The sequence below is a fragment of the Bufo gargarizans genome, chromosome 3, assembly GCF_014858855.1.
Source record: "Bufo gargarizans isolate SCDJY-AF-19 chromosome 3, ASM1485885v1, whole genome shotgun sequence".
Classification (NCBI taxonomy): domain Eukaryota; kingdom Metazoa; phylum Chordata; class Amphibia; order Anura; family Bufonidae; genus Bufo; species Bufo gargarizans.
Window position 1 is genome coordinate 219,262,324 of NC_058082.1, and position 21,685 is coordinate 219,284,008.

Sequence of the window (21,685 nt, forward strand, 5' to 3'; positions counted from 1 at the left end):
AGGCGACAAAGGTGGGAGAACGGAGCCTCTAGGAGCAGGAACAATGCCCCCCTGCTCCTAGAGGCTAATTAGCATATTATAAGTTATATTTCTGGAGTAACAGGAGCATAGATAAAAGTAGGAATAGGCTAGTTGGGTTTGGCTGACATTAGCGATGTGCTAATGTCAACTAGCTTAATAGGGTTAAATCTGGTGGCAGAAACCCTTCAAATGGTGGAGGACTGTGCCGAGAACACCACCAACACCACACTAATAATTCAAACAGTTAAGAAATGACAGTTACACTAACACAATGGTAAGCCAAAAGGTAAAAAAAAAAATATACCAAAAAAAAAATCTTCAAACCTATGCAGCCCGTTTTTTTTAATCTGAATTACACATCTAACTTAGACCAAATGTTCTCATACGTTGTTCTGATTTATTTTTACATTTATTCTCATTATGATTTACAAGGCTTTTGATTAATAGACAAAATAGCATACAATAACTAAATGTAAAAGAAAGAGTAAAAATAGAGAAAGAAAAATAGAGAACTAAACAACCATTTTTATATATGAAAGAGCATAGTGTTACCGGAGATATCTGCACATCTCTGAGCTCGAGCTCAAGTCCCTTCAGTTCTGATCACGTCTCAGGCAGAAATGGCTTAGTGCTATCAGAAGTTTAGCTCAAACAGTTCTCAGAAGACGGGAATTAGGGACTTACTGCCACTAAAAGAGACTTTCCATTTTCTTGGTATTTTTTATTTTGTCTACACACTTATTGCTGAGGTGGGAAGAAAGGTGGCTGTGGGCATGGGAAACCAGAAGGCTGAGTTGGATAAGGTGCCTGACCAGCCTGTGGTTGGTATAGGTAGGGTGGAACGGTTTGGCCATACATATATGGATTATAGCCAACAGGCATAGGCATCCCATAATACCCTGTGTATCCTGGGTAGGTGGGGAATGGAGGACCTTGTGCCTGTGATGGGACAGTGCTAGTCAGAGGCTGTGAAGGTGCTGGAGCTGTAGCACCTGCTAGGGCAGGGTTCACATTCTGAGCTGCACTAACAGGGATTGGAGCACTTGTGGGGACTGCTGGAGGAGGAGGACGTGGTGGAGGTTGCTTGTTGTTATAGACAGTCCTTGGAGCTGGTGTTGGAATGCTTGATGTGCCACCAGTAGCAGGACCTGTCGGAGCACTCTGGTAACTTGGTACAGCCGGCATTGATGGTGCGCTTGGCTCTCTTGCAATACTTTGCTGCAAATCCTTCAGCAATTCATCTCTTTCTGTCTTCCGGGCAAAAACAATATCGCTGCATTTACCTTGGAATTTCAGCAGGATTTCAGTAAGGTCATTGTAGAACTTTGTGCCTTCTCTTAGGTTAGCTACAAGTTCAATGTAGCTGTCGTGACCTGCAGCTAATTTTTTCAAGACTTCTTCTCTTAAGTTGGCCTCACTGTTTGATTGCTTCATCTTAGAAAATTCCTGGTGAGCAACTTGAATTTGACCAATCAGCTCCTCCTGCTTTGTAAGGTTCTTCTGCACTCGGTCAGTGTAGCCTCCATAGATTCGATCAAGCTCGGTCACCGACAGGGCTTCTTCATTGATGGCTGCATCTTGGGCCAAAGCAGTGAGAAATTTGGTTGTCATGTCAAAATTAACAGATTTAATATCATTCTCAAGTTGCTCTCTTTCTTTCTTTACTTCGTCCAACTGGGCCAACAGAGACTTTAAGGAGAGTACAACCTCACTGCCTTGCATGGTTTTTGCAGGGTTGGCAGAAGGAATGGCTGCATTGAGATCAGCTTCTCCCTTACACAAGATGGCGATGGCTTCACGCTGAGACTGATAGCGATCTTTCACAACAGCATCTGCTGAAATGGCTTTATCCAAAATATTACTCATGTTGGCACCTTCACTTCTCAGAGGCTTATACAGTTCAATAGAAGGTGTTCTTTGCCATCTCTCTTTGAATTTTGATTTCAGATCATTATCAGTTGCCTCTTCCTCGTCCAGAAACTTGAGCGATGCGTCCAGAATTTCCCTGTTTCGCAGGAGAAGCTCTGGAAGGTCTCGGATTAGTTGGTCAATTGTCTGGATACCACCTTGCTCGATGACAGCCTTTGATTTCTGCAAAATAGATTGAGGTATAGAGTCGCCAGAAACATCTTCAATTGCAGCTGGAAGGTTTAAAGAGGCAAGGACCCCATTACATAAGGTTGTGGCATCTCTCATCCTGGCAATCGTGCCATTGATCAGTTCTGCCTTTCTCTGGTTATAGAGACTCATTGACTGTTGCACGGCAAGAGGCACCATCTTCTCAAACAGGTCGGTATACTTCTGGCTCAGAGGCACCGAGATCGGTGTGGATTTTACAAGCGCAGCTTTTCCGACGGGTTCAAGGTCTTTCAAGTCTGGTACTCTATCATGGTAAATGAAATCATTGTCTTTCTTGGCGGCTGTCAGAGCACGGCTAACTTTATCAGACAGATCCTTGACGTTGACATACTCATCGTACCTGGAGGCCACGGTTTTCACCAGATCAGCAGCGTGCTGCAACCTGCCAATCTCTTCCCCAAATTTCTTCTGCTGCTTTGCCAGGACCGACTGGTGGTACTGCGCATGGGCCTGCATGATGGAGTGTTTGGCAGCCAGCACAGGGTACACCTCCTTGGGCAGAGCGTCTTTGTACTGGCACTGCTTAAGGGCATCTCCATAGAAATCAGCAGCTTGGTTGGCCAGCTTGGCTATGATGGCATCCTTCATCTTGTCTCTGGTTGCTTTGAGGAAGAAGACCTCCTGGGCCTGGGCCAGCATGATGATACTCAGGCCCCCCATGGTGTCTGGGGAGATGTCCACAGTGGGCTCTCGGTTTAGGGAGGACAGCACAGTGTCTTTGATGTGGGAGAAGGCCCCGCTGGCCAGCTGGTAGTACCTGGAGGCGGCCTTCAGAGCTTCGTCATTATCCAGGTTCTGCTCGGAGGCGATCTGGCTGGCCAGGGCCCCGACGTTGAAGAGCACACAGGTCTTCTCATAGCCCAGGCTGGCCAGGCCCAGCTTCACCGAGCCGCCGAACAGGGTGCCCTTATCGAAGGCGTCCTTCCAGGTAAAGGTGAGGCACAGCTGCCCTTCTGCGAACGGGAACTTGGGCTCTATGGAGCAGAGCTGGTCGTAGTACCTCTGCACGGTCTCCAGCGAGCTCTCGTGCTTATCCAGCGGCCTACCTACCGCGCTCCGGCGCAGCTTGTTCAGCTCGTCCACCGCCCGGCAGTACTCGGCCTGCTCTTCCCCGGACGGGTACGTGCTCTGGATGAACTTGGAGAGCGGCTTCACCAGGTCTACCTCCGACGTCTTCTTGAGGGGCACGGAGATGAAAGCGGCCATGACTGCACCGCGTCCTGCTGCTGACCGGGAGAACTGTGAGCGGCGGCGCTCTCTACCTCAGTATCGTCCGAGCGGGAGAGATTTCCGGGTGACGCCTCCTCGTCGGTCACACGGCAGGGTGAGTCACCTGGAAGAGAGTGCGCTGTCACTTCCTGTGTCATGTAATGCCCCACACACTGCACCTGTCACCGCCCTGCCCCGTACCTGCATGCAGACAAGATGTCAGCCGGGGCCCCCCGCGGGCAGGAGAAGCAGGCCCTCAGTGAGAAGTCTGCGGCGAGTGGGCGGGGCACATCACGGGGGGGGGAGGAGGAGCCGGGGCGGGGGCTGACGGGAGCCAACTTCCTGAACTCGTCCCTGTTTATGCCAAGTTAGCAAAGTTCTGCACAAGTGTGTGCCCCCAGCCGGGCTATGCGCTGCCAGCTGCCTGCCACTCTAGGCTCCCCATAGCTGGTCGGCACCATGATGAAGAAGCCAGACCTGAAGGTGGTGCTTCTGGGAGACATGAACGTGGGCAAGACGTCTCTGCTGCACAGGTACATGGAGAGGAGGTTCCAGGACACGGTCAGCACGGTCGGGGGAGCCTTTTACCTCAAGCAGTGGGGTCCCTACAACATCTCCATCTGGGACACTGCAGGTAATGCTCGTGGGCTCCGGCTAGATGGGAGAATGGATGGATGTGTGGTGTTCAGCTGTGTAGCCCCCCACCATTTATACACCATGGGTGGCAGTGCTTCTGTTGTGGCTGGAGGTGCCCCTCTCCTCACTGCACCCCCCCTCCTGTCCTTCATGGTCAGCACTTCAGGACCAAGGGATATTGCTGAAATGGGGGGCATCACCATCACTAGGGATGAGCGTACTTCGACGTACAAGGTTCGGGTTATCTAAGAATTCCGTTATGGATTCTGCCACCACGGACCATAAGTTATTTTTTGGGGGCGTAAAAAGAAAAGGTTGCAAGACCCCGGTTCTGCAACTTTTTAATGCCCGTAAATCACCTATATCGAATTCGGGACTCTCTGCACACATATAGCAATATATCAAAAGAGACTTTATTAATTCATAAAAATAGAGCTAAAAAACAATTACATGCATTGTGTGTTCCGCGTCAGCTTCCTCAGGGGTGGAACGTGTGCGGCCCGTATTGCAGCTCACAAACAGCGGGTCCACAATATACGGGCCACTTGAATGGGCCTGCAAGATGAGGTGCAGAGCGGAAGCACTGCGGAGTGTTCCTGTGGGATTCCGGTCCGTGCATCCGCACCGCAAAAAAGTAGAACATGTTCTATTTTTTTTTGCGGTGAGGACCGTCTCTTGCGGATTGTGGACCTATTCAAGGGTCTGCAAATGGCATGCACACAAATGGTGCCCGTGCATGGGGCGCACACATTCGGGTGCATGAGCCCTTAGGCTAGTTTCACACTAGCGTTCGGCTGTCCGCTCATGAGCTCCGTTTGAAGGGGCTCACGAGCGGACCCGAACGCTTCCGTCCAGCCCTGATGCAGTCTGAATGGATGCGGATCCGCTCAGACTGCATCAGTCTGGCGGCGTTCAGCCTCCGCTCCGCAGGCGGACACCTGAACGCCGCCTGGCCGTGCGGAGGCGTGCGGATCCGTCCAGACTTACAATGTAAGTCAATGGGGACGGATCCGTTTGAAGATGCCACAATATGGCTCAATCTTCAAGCGGATTCGTCCCCCATTGACTTTCAATGTAAAAGTCTGGACGGATCCGCTCAGGCTAATTTTACACTTTGTTTTTTTTTTGCTAATATAATGCAGACAGATCCGTTCTGAACGGAGCCTCCGTCTGCATTAGGCTACTTTCACACTTGCGCTTGATCGGATCCGTTCTGAACGGATCCGATCATATTAATGCAGACGGAGGCTCCGTTCAGTACGGATCCGTCTGCATTAATAACTTAGAAAAATTTCTAAGTTCGCAAGTAGCCTGAGCGGATCCGTTCAGACTTTCAATGTAAAGTCAATGGGGGACGGATCCGCTTGAAGATTGAGCCATATGGGCTCATCTTCAAGCAGATCCGTTCCCATTGACTTACATTGTAAGTCTGAACGGATCCGCACGGCCAGGCGGACAGCTGAACGCTGCAAGCAGCGTTCAGCTGTCCGCCTGTCCGTGCGGAGGCGAGCGGAGCGGAGGCTGAACGCCGCCAGACTGATGCAGTGCTTCAGTCTGCATCAGGGCTGGACGGAGGCGTCTGGGTCCGCTCGTGAGCTCCTTCAAACGGAGCTCACGAACGGACCTATGAACGCTAGTGTGAAAGTAGCCTTATTATGATCGGATCCGTTCAGAACGGATCCGATCGAACGCTAGTGTGAAAGTAGCCTTAGCTGCAGAGCTGTGGCGGTTATCGGTAAAAATACATGCAGTTTATGCCACTTGGCAAAAGAAGGGCACTGCTGCAGCCTTTACTGTGGCCTCTACAAAATAGCGCCCCATTGCTACCATTTGTATGAGCCCTACGGGTGAGTTCAGATATTGGGGGTTTGCAGGGAGAATGCGCATGCTGTGAATGTAATGCCTTCAGTCTACGGGTATACGCACACTGGCACATTTATTAAGACCGGCGGCAGCCTCTGCGTAACTTCTGTATGTCCACCATTGATTCTAAATGTAAGATGGCGATGAAAAACTTGCAAAACTGTGTCCAAAAAAAGGAGTAGTGGGATGAATTTCTCCCTGTATCTCTAGTTTTTTCCGTGCGCCATACATCACCCTGGGCCAGGCTCTGGCATGGCATCTCCGATGCTTGTGAAGATCGGTCCTATCCCTCTTTATTTGCAGCAGCTATCTCTGGTTTTTGAAGTTGATGGCAATCCATGTGGCAGAGCGTCCCCTCGTGCAGCTTTCCGGTGTACTGTAAGGCCACGTTCACATCACTCTTCAGTTATCCGCTCTTCTGAAGAGCAGAAAGATAAAAAACTGACTTTTTTTCCAGGCAAAAAAACTGACCTCTGATGGAACTGACACACAGATGCTCAAAATAATCATTTTATTTTTGTTTTGTTTGTTTTTTACATTTTTTGTTCTTCTGATTGATCAGAAGAACGGGAAAGTAAATGGTGATGTGAACTCGGCTTTACGCAAATGTGTCTAGATCAGAGAAGGAAACCTATCCCGACCTCTCCCAGGCTATGTTGGCTAACGGTGCAGATTTTCCAGATGTTATTTGCAGTTCACACTGCAGTTCACACAGTTGAAAATGGCTAAAGGACTGCGGCCTTGAGCGTTGTGGTTGCAGTTTTAAATCTGTGGTTTTCCATAGAATTGTCCCAGTTGCGTGTAGTAACCATTGTAGTAATGTAGCTCTCTGCGACAATGTTGAAATCCAGCGCTCTGAAAATATCTTGGTTTTCAGTTGCGTCATGCTGATGAAGACAAATGCTGCTCTTCAGTGACCTGAATCCCCCACACTACCAATATCCGCATGCTCTGTACGGATAGTTATACACATTAGGCTACATGTACACAAACGTATTTAGTTTCCGTGTCCGTTACGTTTTTTTGCGGATAGGATGATGACCTTTCAATGGGTCAGCAAAAAATGCGGGCAGTACACCATGTGCTGTCCGCATCAGTATGTCCGTTCCGCAGCCCCGCAAAAAAATAAAACATGTCCTATTCTCGTCCGTTTTAGGTATTGTTACAATGGATCCGCAAAAAAAATGGATGGCATCTGGATGTCATCCGTGTTTTTTTTTTTTTTTTTTTTTTTTTGTGGACCGCAAAATGCATACGGTCGTGTGCATGTAGCCTAAAGGTGTGGTTACACTGCCCGATGTACGGTGAGGTGAGAACACGTCCTCTGGCGCTGATTACAGACAGAGCGCTAGAGGAGCTATTTCTACCGCAGTCATTCCTCCTTTGTTCTCTTCTGTTCGTTATCGGCAGCACATCCCTGATGGCAATAATCGGGCATATTTCATCCTGGTAAAAGATGCCCCATCAGCCAGTGAACCGGCGGTTGGTCATTTATCGGCTTCTCTGTTATCTGAGCCAGTTATTGAGAACGAGTGTTCCTATGAGCGCCTGTTCCCGATAATTTGCCGATAATTGCGCAGTGTAATAGGCCCTAAACGCAGAATAAATATTTGTCTGAGCCACACGGATCCTACGTGCTGCGCCAGTGATAAATCACAAGACCATGCTGGCATCTTGCTGTACTTCTGCTCCGTGAAGCGTTACCACATGCCAGAATTCCCATTTATTGTGCAACTGAAATGAAGAAGTAGCCGATTCACAGTGTCAGCTCATCTTATGTGAAATGCATATTCATCATGTGTTTTCACAGCGGTAATGGTCGGCAAAGACATATGCATGCAGTGGCTTCTGGCAAACACCGTATGGTCCCGAGGTCTCTTAAAGGGGATGGCCCATGAAAAATATTCTACAGTTTTCAAACCAGCACCTTGATCTGAATTATTTTGTAATTGCATGTAATTAAAAATTTAGCACAGTTATTCATTAAAATATATCTTTATAGCGCCACCTGCTGTTTTTTTTTCTTATTTCTTCGTCCGCCTCACTGAGATGGCCGCACATGCTCAGTTTCATCCTTCAACTGCCTTCCTGAGCTGTGATAAGGAGAGCTGAGACACACCCCCTTAGCTGTGATAGGGAGAGCTGAGACACGCCCCCTGAGCTTCAGCAGAAAAGACACTCCCCTTGAGATGCCAGCTTGTTATAAATCTAGCAGAGCAATGAATGAGGAGATCTCTGGATTCCTGTTAGGTACAGGGATGGTTCCAGCTTTGTTAGAAAGAGATTGTCGTGTACTATATGATGTCTAATTTTCGGGTTTTTTCATTCATTAGTCATGAAATAAGCCCTTTAAATAGAAAGCCGGGTGAAGCGGGGTGCAGGGTTTATAAAGCATGGCGCCTCTTTTCCTTCCGATGATGCAGATTCTATAGCGTTTGACATTGCTCTTCAGCACACATGGACTGCAGTACAGCTCAGCAGTAAGGCCTCGTTCACATTTCTGGTTTTCACTGATGTGTTCTGTCCACATTTTCAGTGGAAATCGCACATATCCATTGATTTTAATATGTCTCTTCACACATCAGAATATATTTTTTTATTTTTTTTACTGGCTGTGGGTCAGTGAAAAAAATCAAGGCAGACATGCCCTACTTTGCTCTGTGATCCAGACCATACACAACCATTGAAGTCTGTGGGTCAGTGAAAGTCATAAAGACAAAACGGATGCCCGTTTTTGCCTGACCACCGATAGGAGATGCTTTTGAAATTAATTTTCAGCTCAGCAGTGTCAGTGGAATATGGATGACCCACGGAGCAAACACGAATCCTTCACGGATGAAACCTGGGCGGATGTCCGTCAAACAGACGTGGAAATGTGAATGAGGCTGACAGTCAGGCTGTGTGCCATAGTATACTCTCTTGGACCTGGAATACACCGGTGTGCATGGGGCATTACACTTCCGAAATGTCTCTGACGTGTTAAACTAGAAGATTCCTGTATAAACGTACAAATAATATGTGGAGTAATGCGCACTGTTATTGGAACTATGTTATACAGATAGCGCTGTTCTCCAGTGTAGCCTCTATACTCTCCCCTCTACTGAACTGGCTCGTCCTCATACAGATTAAGGGTCCATTCCGCAAAACACGGACACCGGCCATGTGCGTTCCGCATTTTGCGGACCGCACATGGCCAGCATTATGATAGAAATGCTTATTCTTATCCGTGGCTGCGGACAATAATAGGACATGCTCTATCTTTTTTGCTGCCCAGAAATGCTGATTTGAGGTGTCTGCATGAAGGATGAATTCACCAGATAAACTACAGTTTTGCTGCGGCACCTTTACCTGGGCAGAATACCCAGAATGAGTGTTTGTAGTAACCTTCCTCTCGGAAATCTGTCCAACAATTGGCAGTGTAATGCCACCATTACAAGAAAAGGTACCATTCTCAGCCTATATGAAATACTGTACATTAAATAGGAGATATATGTGTGTATATGATGTCAGCTCCTCTCTCCAGGCACCTTGCTTCAGGAGACAGAAGGTCCCTGTACACATTAGATGGTCACTTAGTCCCAATCATCAGACATTAATCTGTATGAGCTGCTTTAAACTCCTGTTTTCTGTGCAGTAACCTAAGCACTGGAAGGTAGGTACTGCTCGGGATTTCAGGGAATTTGCTCCTCAGCTGTTGTAGGCCATCTGTTGTCTATGCTCTGAACAGTTGTACAGTTATATTAAAGGGGTTGACTACTTTCTGGCTGCTTGTGACCGATGTGTATGTAAGAAGACTATCACAATTACTAATATATATATTCTGTGCCATTTGCTATATTTCATAAGCCATGCCTCCTTGTTAGGTAAATCTTCTGTGCTGTCCCCACAGAGGTCCTGTCCATAAGATGGCCGCTGATGGAAGGTCATGTGACCAACTTCATGTGGTATTTTCTCTAGTCAAACACCCTGCACCTGCACTAAACTCCCAGGTGCGGTGTATTTGAATGAAGGAGACATCAGAGGATCAATTTGCTGGATCACGTGACCCTCCATCAGCCGCCATCTTATGGACAGGACCTCTATGTGGACAGCAGAGAAGACTTGCAAATACAGAAGCATACCTTATGGCTATATAATCATGTTACAAACACATTGGTCGACTATAACCAGAAAGTGGCCAACCCCTTTAATATTTCTCAGCTATGCGGTCACATATGAAGTTATTTCCCTTCTCGTACACATTTTGTAACTTCTTTCTCCATATGGGTTTACATGGTCTTTTCAGCATCCCCGAACGTTCTGGAGGTTGCACGGCCGGTCGGCTTTCCTTGGTAAACACAACAGCGAATTGCCTTTTAGATATTCTGCTATGAATATAGAGGATTATGTATGTATTCCCGAATTGTCCCTAAAATCATCTTCTGTTCCTTGAAAATAAGTCCTCATATAGTTACATTGATGTAAAGGTAAAAAAGTTATGAATTGTTGTGTACAGGGAGGAAAACAAAAATACCATGGGAGAGATTTATCAAAACCGGGGCTAAGGAAAACTGGCTTAGTTGCCCATAGCAACTAGTCAGGTTCCTTTATTTTTTGTATTTTTCTGCGCTGCTTTGGAAAATGAAAGGATCAATCTGATTGGTTGCAACTAAACCAGTTTTCCTTAGCACTAGTTTTGATAAATCTCCCCCAATATTTGGCCTAAACATAGTCGTATCTAAACTAGAATAGGCGCTGTCCCAAGTGTGACCTTACTTTTAGGGCTCATTCACACGACCGTGGTTTGGTTCCGCATCCAAGCCACATTTTTTGCAGCTTGGGTGCGGACCCATTCACTTCAATGGGGCAGCAAAAGATGCGGACAGCACTCCGTGTGCTGTCCGCCACATCCCTTGCTCCATTCCTTGGCCCCGCAAAAATTATAGATCATGTACTATTCTTGTCCGTTTTGTGGACAAGAATAGGCATTTCTGTAATGGGCCATCCGTTCTGTTCCGCAAATTGCAAAAGGCACACGGGCGGCATCCGTGCTTTGCGGATCTGCAATTTGTAGACTGCAAAACATGGCAGTCGTGTGAATGAGCCCTTCCCTTTCCCAGTAGTCATAGCTGGTCAGTATTTTGCCAGTAATCGCCATACACTCCCCTCACTTCCAGCAGCCGCTGCTTCCATTAGTGATCACAGCAATGCTCGCTGTGCCCATGTGCCCGTCTCCTGTATGCTGCAGCGGTGCACCCTCTGCTTGCAGCAGGTCACACAGAAAAAGGCTTTGGTACTGCCCGGTATTTAGTATTGTCCAGGCCAATACCTGAGCACACGTCACTGTCAGTATGGAGCATCATGCTTTCGGTACTGGAAGAAGGCACATAAACCCTGAATGCATGGAGGGCAGGATGCAAGACAAAATTGCCAAGGAAGATTTTCCAGGGTTAAAATATATTGGTTCACAGTTACAAATTCATATTATTACAGCAAACGCTGCAAACAAGGATTCCTTTCTATAGCTCGTGTCTACTTGTCTTACCTTTTCATCCATTGTTTCTAACCGATCATGTTGCACGGCGTTAAATATTTATTGTGGATAGACATCCCGGTGGTTTCCTGCTTATCGGAGGATTGGTTGCCTCCGCACATATTTATCACTGTCATTTTAAATTTCCTTGGTACAGGATGGATTTGGTTAAAAACTATAAGAAGCTCAGGGAGAGTGGGGCAGGGGGCCAAAATGAAGCACGTCATCTCTGTGAATGTAGCAATCCGCTTAGTGAGCCCTCTTTGCCAGTCATAGGCTACTTACATGAAGTGTAACCATGGTATGTTAACCTTGTGGCTGGTGCATGTCACAATTTCCAGCCTATATTCAGAATATTGGCTCCTTATAACAGATATTCTCAAAGTTTTCTGCTATTTTTTTATTTTTAAATGTTTCTTGAGAATAAAAGGTACAGGTAAGGCTACTTTCACATTTGCGTTAGGTGCGGATCCGTCTGGTATCTGCACAGACGGATCCGCACCTATAATGCAAACGATTGTATCCGTTCAGAACGGATCCATCCTGACTTACATTGAAAGTCAATGGGGGACGGATCCGTTTTCAATTGCACCATATTGTGTCAGTGAAAACGGATCCGCTCCCATTGACTTACATTGTAAGTCAGGACGGATCCGTTTGGCTCCGCATACAGAGCGTAATGGAGGCGGAACGGAGCCAAACTGATGCATTCTGAACAGATCCTTATCCATTCAGAATGCATTGGGGCTGAACTGATCCGTTTTGAACTGTTTGTGAGATCCCTGAAACTGATCTCACAAACGGAATTTAAAACGCCAGTGTGAAAGTAGCCTAAAAGAGAGGCAAAATAATATAAAAATCATATAAACATCTCAACCATTTCAAAGAGGTCGCAGTCATTAAAAGTTCTTTCGAGCAATTGTTCACAGTCAACAGAGCATCAAAAGTTTACCAAACAAATGATATGAATCGCTATGTCAGGATATTACATGAATCAAGTGCGCATTAATAACCTGTATACACCCATTAAAAAGAGAGAAGAAGAAAGTGTCAGGGAGGCGAGAGACCACAGGGAATAGTGGAGGCAGAAGAGAGTATGGAACAAATGCTAGCGGTATGGATTTAGGGGTGATCCCTATATGTTGGTGTGTTTTCCAGGCCCGCCAAATCTCCACAGACTTATGATTGGCTCGCATTTCCCACAAATAAATCTCCTCAAATCGGTAAATTTGGTCTCCCTTTTAGTAGATGGCCAAAAGTTTGCAATAAGGAATGGGGCTGCAATGATAAGCTGCTTAAACAGGCGAGTAGGTTTCTTATTGTCCAAAGAGGAATAAAGTCCCAGAAGGGCACTCTCAAAGTTCTCTGGCACTTTCATTTCACCATTAATGACTCGGCCGCAAATATAATAGCACCCTAATGATTGGTACTTACAAAATTGAGGACAATCACTATTCTCCCAACATTAGGATTCCTAGAATTGTATTAGCAGACATTTGTGTAGAAACCTTGTCTGGCATCTGTGGAGCTCCTACGGCGCCTACCAGGTCTTACCCTATAAAGGCAGAAGTAAGAAGAAAGCTTTTTCTCAAAATAAAGTTAGGCTTATTTTTATTCATCATTATTTAATTAACACCAACATATACTTTAGAGCCATACACATAACAGATTACGGGGGCATTCACACAACTGTAAGTGTTTTGTGGTGTGCATGTTCCAGCAAAGCATAGGAAAAGAAGTTCTGGTCAGGCGCAAAATCACTGGTAGAGAAGGTCTTTAGAGATCAAACCTTCTTTATTTCATGGATACTATAGATGCATAAAACAACGCGTTTCGGGGCTCAAAGTCCCCTTCGTCAGGTTATTAAGTAATTACTTAATAACCTGACGAAAGGGACTTTTTGAGTCCCGAAACGCGTTTTATGCATCTATAGTCTTTTCCTATTGTATTCTTTGCGGGATTGGGCATCCGATCCCAAAGACACTCTTTCTGCGGCTGCAGTCCTGGAAAAAGGGTCTATAATTCTACAAGTCCACAATAGCGTTGTGCCTATCATTAGCACAACCCTAAAAGGTGAGCACCTTTGTGTTCCAATCAATTTATGTTTGTGTTAGACGTACTACCCTATTATGCCCTACCTCCCTTTTTGTCTTTATTCCCCTCGTTATCGAGTGGAATCTAGATACGCCCGTGTGTTGAAGCCAGCAAAGCATAGGACATGTTTTATCTTTTGTGGTGTGGCCACACACGGAAAATGCCGATCACAGACCCATTGAAGTCAGTGGGTCCATACCATGATGCAGCGTACACACTGCCAGTATCTGCTGGAGGACCGCAAAACACTTAAGGCTGTGTGAACACACCCTAACTTACATCAGTCACATATCCAGTAACAATTGCAATCAGATTTAAGTATCGCCGGGATATGCACATTCTGTGACCGATTTGAAGGGAGCCTGTGATCAACTTTATGCTGCCCTAAGTGAGGGTAGCATAACGTAGTAACAGACATGTTGATTTCAGCATTGTGCCTTTCGTAAACTAAAAGTAAGTGGTTGCTGAGAACCGGCATCATAATCATTGTAGACGGCGCCTGGAAAAGAGTCACATCTGCCTGAGAAGAGTCCTGGTTATTCATAATCTCCTGCTCTCCCCGCCCACCTGCTGATGACTGACAGGCTTCTCCTTAGTTTTCTCCCTAGAAGGTAACTGCCAGTGTTCAGCAGGTGGGCAGGAGAGCAGGCACTCATGGATAACCATGACTCTTCTCAGGCAGCTGTCACTCTTTTCCAGACCTGGGCTACAGTGATGATAATTTGGGGATGAGCAAATCGACTTCGTATGAAACATCTGAAGTCGATTTGCATAAAACTTTGTTTCAATACTGTATGGAGCGAGCGCTCTGTACAGTATTAGAATGTATTGGCTCTGATCAATACCTTGTCAAGAGCATATGTATTCTAGGCAGAAGAGTGCTTACCGATCAGTCCCCCTTATACTCCTACCTAATGCAGATGACAAAACTATATTGTCACAGTCTGGTAGTTTACAGCAAGTATGAAAGTTACCCTTGGCTTGAACACTTGGCTATTTCCAGTGGTGTCATGGAGAATAAGTCTCTATTCCGCTTTGGAGGCGGACACCAAAATGCTGTGCAGCGTTTTGGTATCCGTCTGACGAAACAGAGCCAAACGGATCCGTCCTGGCACACAATGTAAGTCAATGGGGACGGATCCGTTTTCACTGGCACAATAGGAAACGGATCCGTCCTCCATTGACTTTCAGTGGTGTTAAAGACGGATCTGTCTTGGCTATGTTACAGATAATACAAACAGATCCGTTCTGACCGGATGCAGACGGTTGTATTATCTGAACGGATCCGTCCATGACGGATCCGCACAAGACGCGAGTGTGAAAGTAGCCTATGGTATATACACTGTAAATCAATGCATCCTTCTGTTGTACTGCCATGCCTGGTGCTGCGCACGTGTTCTGCATTCCAAGTGAAGGCTTCCCACTGCAGTAACAATTCAGCGTCCCACTGACATATTAGAGAAATAGATTCTTTGTTATCCCCAATTATAAATGCGGGGCAGTTGAATTATGATGATAAAGACCTGTATTGAGTCTCATGCTTATTCTTGACTACTTTGCTGCAAAAAATCTGCATTTTTAATACTCCTTTTTCTGGACTTAATTGTTATCTGTCATAAATGAAGGGCATCAGAGGCGTAGACAGGGGCTTGGCAAAGGAGGGCCAAAGCCTGAGTGGGCCCCCCAACCCTGGTAAATACTAGTACCACAAAACACTATATTACCACTATTCAGTGCCCGTATAGGGGCAGATATTAGTTTCACACAGCGCGGGTATATCCAGTGACTTACAGTTGACATCTCTGATTTGGAATTGTTCACTTTTCCTTTCCTCTCAATTGGGAATCACCATGATCACTTGTTCCATCCACGCTCCAATGGCCGAAATTGGAGCCAACTCTGATCCTGGCCGTTTAACCCCTTAGCTCTCTTGGACAATAACGACCATGGCATCTAAGTGATTAACAGGTAGGGCCCCTGCAACAGTATTGCAGGTTTCTGAAGGCGACTATTGAAAGCCTAACAATGGCCTCTGATGTTGCCATGTATAGGTAGGGTCTAATAGGAAAACTGTCAGTGTGATACTAACGGGTAAATTACATTACAATACAGAAGTATTGTAATGTATTTTACCATAGATCAGTGTATTGGAAATTCAAGTCCTCTAGTGGGGCTGGCACTGATACCTGAGTGGCATTGCAGTTGCAGCATGGCTCCCAAACCTATTTCGCTAAATTTGTGCTTCAAAAGTCGAATTGTGCGCCTTTCCATTCGATCCGTGCCTCTTGCCCAAACATCCTTGTAGGTCTTTCCTTACAGGGGAGCAGTTTTCAAAATGTGGTGATTTCTGAGGGGTTCCTATATATATCTAGTCCTTTTAAAGTAACTTCAGAAATAAATTGGTCGCCGAAATATAGGTTTTGGAAAATGTCTTGTACATTAGAAAAATTGCTATTAAAGGGTTTTCTGAGACTTTTAGGGCTCGTGCACACAGCCATTTACGTTTTTGCTGCCTGCAAATTGATAGATCCTCAGTACATAATCGTGGTGGTCCGACAATTGGGACCCAGGCCAATCAGCTGTTTGAGAAGGCATCGGCGCTCACAGTAATGCCATGGCCTTCTTGCAGTTTAGCTGGCCATATGACGTCACGTTTATTGGTCACATTGCCTAGGCACAGCTCATCCCCATTGAATTGAATGGGACAGAGCTGTGATACCAAGCACAGCCACTATACAAGTTATCAGTATAAAAGTCTCAGAAAACCCCTTTAAAATTTTAAGCCTTCTAATATCCTAAAAGATAAAAGGACATTTAGAAAGCGATTCCAACATAAAGTTGATATATGGAAAATACTAGTTATTAGCTAATTTGTGTGGTATAACTTTCTTATAAGAAGAAAAATTCTAATTTGGAAAATTGTAATTGTTTTAGAGTTTTCATAAATAAACCCACAACTTATGCACCAAAATTTGCAACTAACATACAGTGTTGTTATGAAAAGAAAATCAGTCTCCGACTTGCTGTGATAAGTAAAAGCATTCTGAAGTTACTACCACATAAAGTGTCACGTCAGATTTGAAAAATGTGGCTGTGTCCACAAGGCCAAAACTGGATGCGTCTGGATGTCCAGAGGCAGGGCCGGTTTTAGACAAAGTGGGGCCCCATATCTTATAATAATGTACCAACAACACAGTCGCACTACGTCGATTCGTTGAAAATGAAATATGTGAACACGTGTGTTTATTTAGCTACATCAAACGCACCAAATTGAATTGAAATGCATAACAACATTTAATTTTGCATCTTTACACATACTAGCAGCAGTATCTTGTGACTATAGTCTTTTCATTTAGTTGTTTACTAGGAGGAATAGTGTGTAAGATCATTTTATTGTAAAATGGGATCCGTGTTCCTTGTCTCTGTGCTGCCCCCCCAGTCCTTGTGACAGTGCCCCCACACTATGTTCCTTTTCTCTGTGCTACCCCCCCCCCCACAGTTCTTGTGACAGTGCCCCCACATCATGGTTCTTGGTTCTGTGCACCTAACCCCTCCATCCAAGTCCTTGTCACCAAACCAACCAAACCATGCACCCCTGCCCCCCCCCCCCCCCCCCGGTCACTGTGAGTACGTCATTGCAGCTTCGTGCACTGTTCCAATGCCTCACTGGCTTCAGGCTTAGTGTCCTGAGGCTTGTGAGGTTGAACAGTCGCAGGTGTGGCCGTGAGTGAACCCCCCTTTATGGGTAGCGAGGTGACGCCCTAGGCGGTCGACTACCCTTGCCTATCCATCAACCCCAGCCCTAATTCAGAGTACATTACAGCAGGAGGTATAACTCCCAGCATGTCTAAGCCATTATTATGTCATATCAGTGCACATTACTGGGGAGGTATAAGAGGATGGGACTACGACTCCCAGCGTGTTCAAGCCGTTATTATGTATTATCAGAGTACTTTATAAGAGGAGAGGACTACAACTCCCAGCATGTCCAGGCTGTTGTAATGTACTCTGATAATTAGGCAGCAGCTGAGCGTGCACAGGGCTGCTCCATTCATCTCTATTGGCTGCCAGAGATTGCATGAAAGCTGCCAACTGATTCTTGGTTGTAAGGAATGGCTGTATTATTATTTTTTTTTGTTGGCACCAATTTGCTGTCTCACTTCAGCAAATGGTATTTATTATGTAGAGAAAGTTAATACAAGGCACTAATGTATTGTTATTATCCATATTGCCTCCTTTGGTGGCTGGATTCATTTTTCCATCACATTATACACTGCTTTTTTTCCGTGGTTATGACCACCCTGCAATCCAGCAGCAGTGGCCGTGCTTGCACACTATAGGAAAAAGCTCCAGCCTATGTGAGCCCCCATGGTCTTGGCTATCAGCTAGGCTGGCACTTTTCCCTATAGTGTGCAAACGCTGCCACTGCTGCTGGACTGCAAAGGAGGCAATATGGGCAATAACAGTACATCTGTAAGTGCCCTGTATTAACCTAATCTACATGATAAATACCATTTGCTGAAGTGGGACAATGCCTTTGATGTCTGAAAAGTGTGTTTACCTGTGGCATCTCATGAACTGTGTATAGCCCTGGATAAATATACCTGCTTGGGTTAGTAGTTATTGTAAAGGGGCCATTGACACAGCAGGTTTTACAGTGAAATTTTGCCGAAAATTAAAGACATACCCATATTTTCACCCAGGCAGCCCAACCAAGATGAGCATCGGAGCATTTCATGCAGTGAGCCTGGTGACATCACTGGCACTGATGGATGGGCTTTAGCGCTGCCCTATCCTGTAAAATGGCTAGGGCAGCGCTAAAGCCGGCCCATCGGAGCCGGTGACGTCACCAAACACACTGCTGGGCGGAAGCCTCTGTCTGGCAGTGTGCCTAGGTAAACAAACAAGCCTTTGCCCTGCGCGATTCATGAAATGCTCCAATGCTCATCGATGTGGGGCTGTCTGGGTGAAAATATGGGTATGTCCGGGTTCATCTTTAAACCCGGACAACCCCTTTAAATCTGTACCGAGAACTGACATGTCCCTTCTACAATATATCTATATGAACTGGTTTGTTGCTTTTTTAAATCTTTTTAGTTTTGAAATGTTTATTTTATTGAAAAAAAGGCCTTACTATGTCCAGTGTCGCACACAATGGGGGCATATCGCTAGCATATGCTCCCATTGTCTGAAAGGTGCGGGTCCCACTTCTGGAACCCGCACCTACAATGAGAATGGAGCGGGGAAATGAACGGAGGGCGCACTACGCATGCGCAGCCACCCTCTATTCCTTTCCATGGGGCCACTGAAAATAGCTAAGCGCTGGCTCGGCTATTTCCGTCTGCCCCATAGAAATGAATGGAAGCAGGGGCCGCGCGGCCCCAGAGGTGGGACCCGCACCTATCAGACAATGGGGGCATTTCCTAGCGATATGGTGGGAATGCCCCTTTAAAAATCTTCTACTGTTTTGTATACAGCTTCTTTAAAGATGTATGTCTCAGTGGTTACAGGCCTTAAGTAAACCATGCGTGTGGTATAATCCTGGTGTCATGTGTCAACTCTAGCAGCATAATTGTATGGCGCTGGCAGAAGTCCACAGAGTGCCAGTGGTGTACTATTTCTGTGCTCTGATGGCATGGGCACTGTTAGTAGCAGGATCACAGTTACAGATGCTGCAGTCAGTATCGAGTGTGGTTTCCTCTGTCACCCTATAACCGGACTGTCGTTTGATGTGAGTGCCACAGTCACAGTTCGCCGTACATTGTACAGCTCCTGTGCCTGGTATTGCAGCTCGGCCCCATTCACTTCTATGGGGCTGAGATGTTTCTAGGCCATGTGACTGTATACACAAAATGGGACAGTATTTTCAATTATGGCTTTTTGCATATATATTTTTTTAGATGCATTTGAACAATGAAAATGCTACCATGTACATATGCATTAAATGCAGTTCTGTGTTACAGATGAGCGTGTGGCAGAAATCTGTCCATTGCTGAATAATTTGTTAGACCTTCAAGGGGGTTTCCTATGAATGCAAAACATTCTTTACTCCCATATCTGCAGGACGTTTTTTGCTTTTTGTGGGTGAGCAGGACTGTATCAAGCACCTGCATCTTCTAGAATGCTCTGCCATTAGCTCTTCCCCACATATGATATGTAATACCCCCACAATTTCCTTCTTCATCGTCTAGAGAGAGATGTAGCTATATAGACGTAGGGACGAATAAATGAACGGTGTCTGGGCACTTCGCTTGCTTCTTTTGGAGATCACTGTTCCTGACCTTAGGGGAGGGGGAGGGAGCAGGAAAGCTACAGAGCATGTTATTCCACCACTAAGTGCAGGAGAAGGTGGACCAGAAGGAGAAACAGTAGAGGGCGCTACCAGAGACGAAAACGTAATTTACATAGAAAACCAAACAATTTTATTTAATGTATATTGCAGAAATACTTTGTACTATTTATTGCATAGTAATGCTTTTTGTGGGATAACCTGCTGGGAGATCTCAGACTTCTACTTATACATGTGTCAGAAAACACACAGTAAAAATAGCCCTTGGAACTAGTCTGACAGCTTTGTGAATGGTTTACTTGTAGTGAAAACCCTGACGCGGCCAATGAAGTAACTGAGAAACTGACAAAGAACCATGTTATAACCTGTGTCTTACAGACGTTCTCTGTGTGTCTTCATTCTCTTTTAGGGAGGGAGCAGTTCCACGGCTTGGGCTCTATGTACTGCCGGTCTGCTTCTGCTATCATCTTGACCTATGACGTCTGTAACAATCAGAGTCTCGTGGAGCTTGAGGACAGATTCTTGGGCCTGACTGACACCGCCAGTGACGACTGCATCTTTGCCTTAGTGGGCAACAAAATCGACCTCACCGATGACTATGAAGCCGAGGGAGAGTCTGAAGGAGAAAAGCCTCGTAGAGGTAGTGCTTCCAAAGTTCGCAAACAGGTTCATAATGAAGATGCTATTGCACTGTACAAACGGATCATGAAGTATAGAATGGTGGATGAAACCCATACCCCAGCCGCAGACAAAATGTGCTTTGAAACCAGCGCAAAAACGGGATACAATGTCGATTTCCTGTTTGAAAGTGTCTTTAATATGGTCATCCCATTAATTGTGAAGAAGAAAGCAAATGGACCAGACGATACAGTCATACTGACACAGAACCATCACGAGAAAAAGACTAAAAGCGGCTGCTGTTAACAGTTGGGTTTCTTGATGGTCCTCCCAACTGCTTGGCATTTCCAGTTAACTTGACTAAATATACCAGCGGTTCTGTACAGTCAAATGTAAGAAGCTTTATTAAGACGAGCAGGATTTTGCACAAATACACCAAATTGTAGTACTAAACAACTAATCGAATGAATCTTACGCTTACTGATTCATTTATAGCAATCAAATACGTTTTACAGATCATTTCAATGGCTTTTGCATTGTTTGCCAAGTACGTTTAGTACATTTATTTATAAAATTCTGCTCATTTTCCACAGAATAACGAAGCTTCACATATGGGAATGTTTGCCTGACTCCATTCAAAAATAGTTTCATATTTCTGTTTGAAAAGTAACTTCATTTAATTAGTTTTTGAGCAAAATTTTTTGAAAATGAGTAGTGTCTATCCAGGAGTCGTGACCTTTTATGATTGGTCAGAAACGATACATTATAACAACTTTTCGTATGCTATGAATGTATATACCTATATGATGAATAAGTATATTTTTGGGGCGAGGAGTAATTTATGACCATCATTAATGATGTGATTTGTCATTAACCTGTATGAATGACCTAATATTAAATGTAAGAATTTTCTTTCTTTTTTTTTTTTTTTTTTCTAGTGTCTTTTATTGCAAGTTCAGCCTCTTATTTTTTTATTTTTTATAAAATCAAGTACATTTTAAGATTTTCAAGGAAATACAATACTGTCTTCCAGAGCATCGATGTGGGATGAGTAAAAGGGGTATACCCATCTTAAGAATCATATCACACACAGTCCCTTATGTAAAGATATAAAAATCAGAAAAAATGCCTTCAAATTTTTTTTTCTACACCATTTTCTCTATTTTCCTCCATTTTTATGTTTATTATTGGTTTCCATGGGATACTGCCACCTATACCACCCTGCAGTGGTGGCCGCGCTTGCGCAGTGGCCTCTTACAGTACTTTGATAAGCCTGTCCGGTTCTTGGGAGGGCTCCTGGTTGG

At 45.2% G+C, this 21,685-nt stretch overlaps 2 protein-coding genes across 2 annotated transcripts; one reads left to right on the plus strand and one right to left on the minus strand.

Moving 5' to 3' along the window:
- Positions 1-398: 398 nt before the first annotated feature.
- Positions 399-3,669, minus strand: LOC122930899 (programmed cell death 6 interacting protein). The gene is made up of 2 exons (XM_044284592.1): positions 3,571-3,669; positions 399-3,493 (listed from the first exon to the last, which is right to left on the minus strand). The coding sequence occupies exon 2, from the start codon at positions 3,364-3,366 to the stop codon at positions 760-762; it is 2,607 nt and encodes an 868-aa protein (XP_044140527.1). The 5' UTR covers positions 3,367-3,493; positions 3,571-3,669; the 3' UTR covers positions 399-759.
- Positions 3,670-3,693: 24 nt separating this feature from the next.
- Positions 3,694-21,293, plus strand: RAB20 (RAB20, member RAS oncogene family). Its single transcript, XM_044284593.1, has 2 exons — positions 3,694-4,003; positions 20,173-21,293. Exons 1-2 carry the CDS (start codon positions 3,829-3,831, stop codon positions 20,685-20,687), a joined length of 690 nt encoding a protein of 229 aa, XP_044140528.1. The 5' UTR covers positions 3,694-3,828; the 3' UTR covers positions 20,688-21,293.
- Positions 21,294-21,685: the final 392 nt, after the last annotated feature.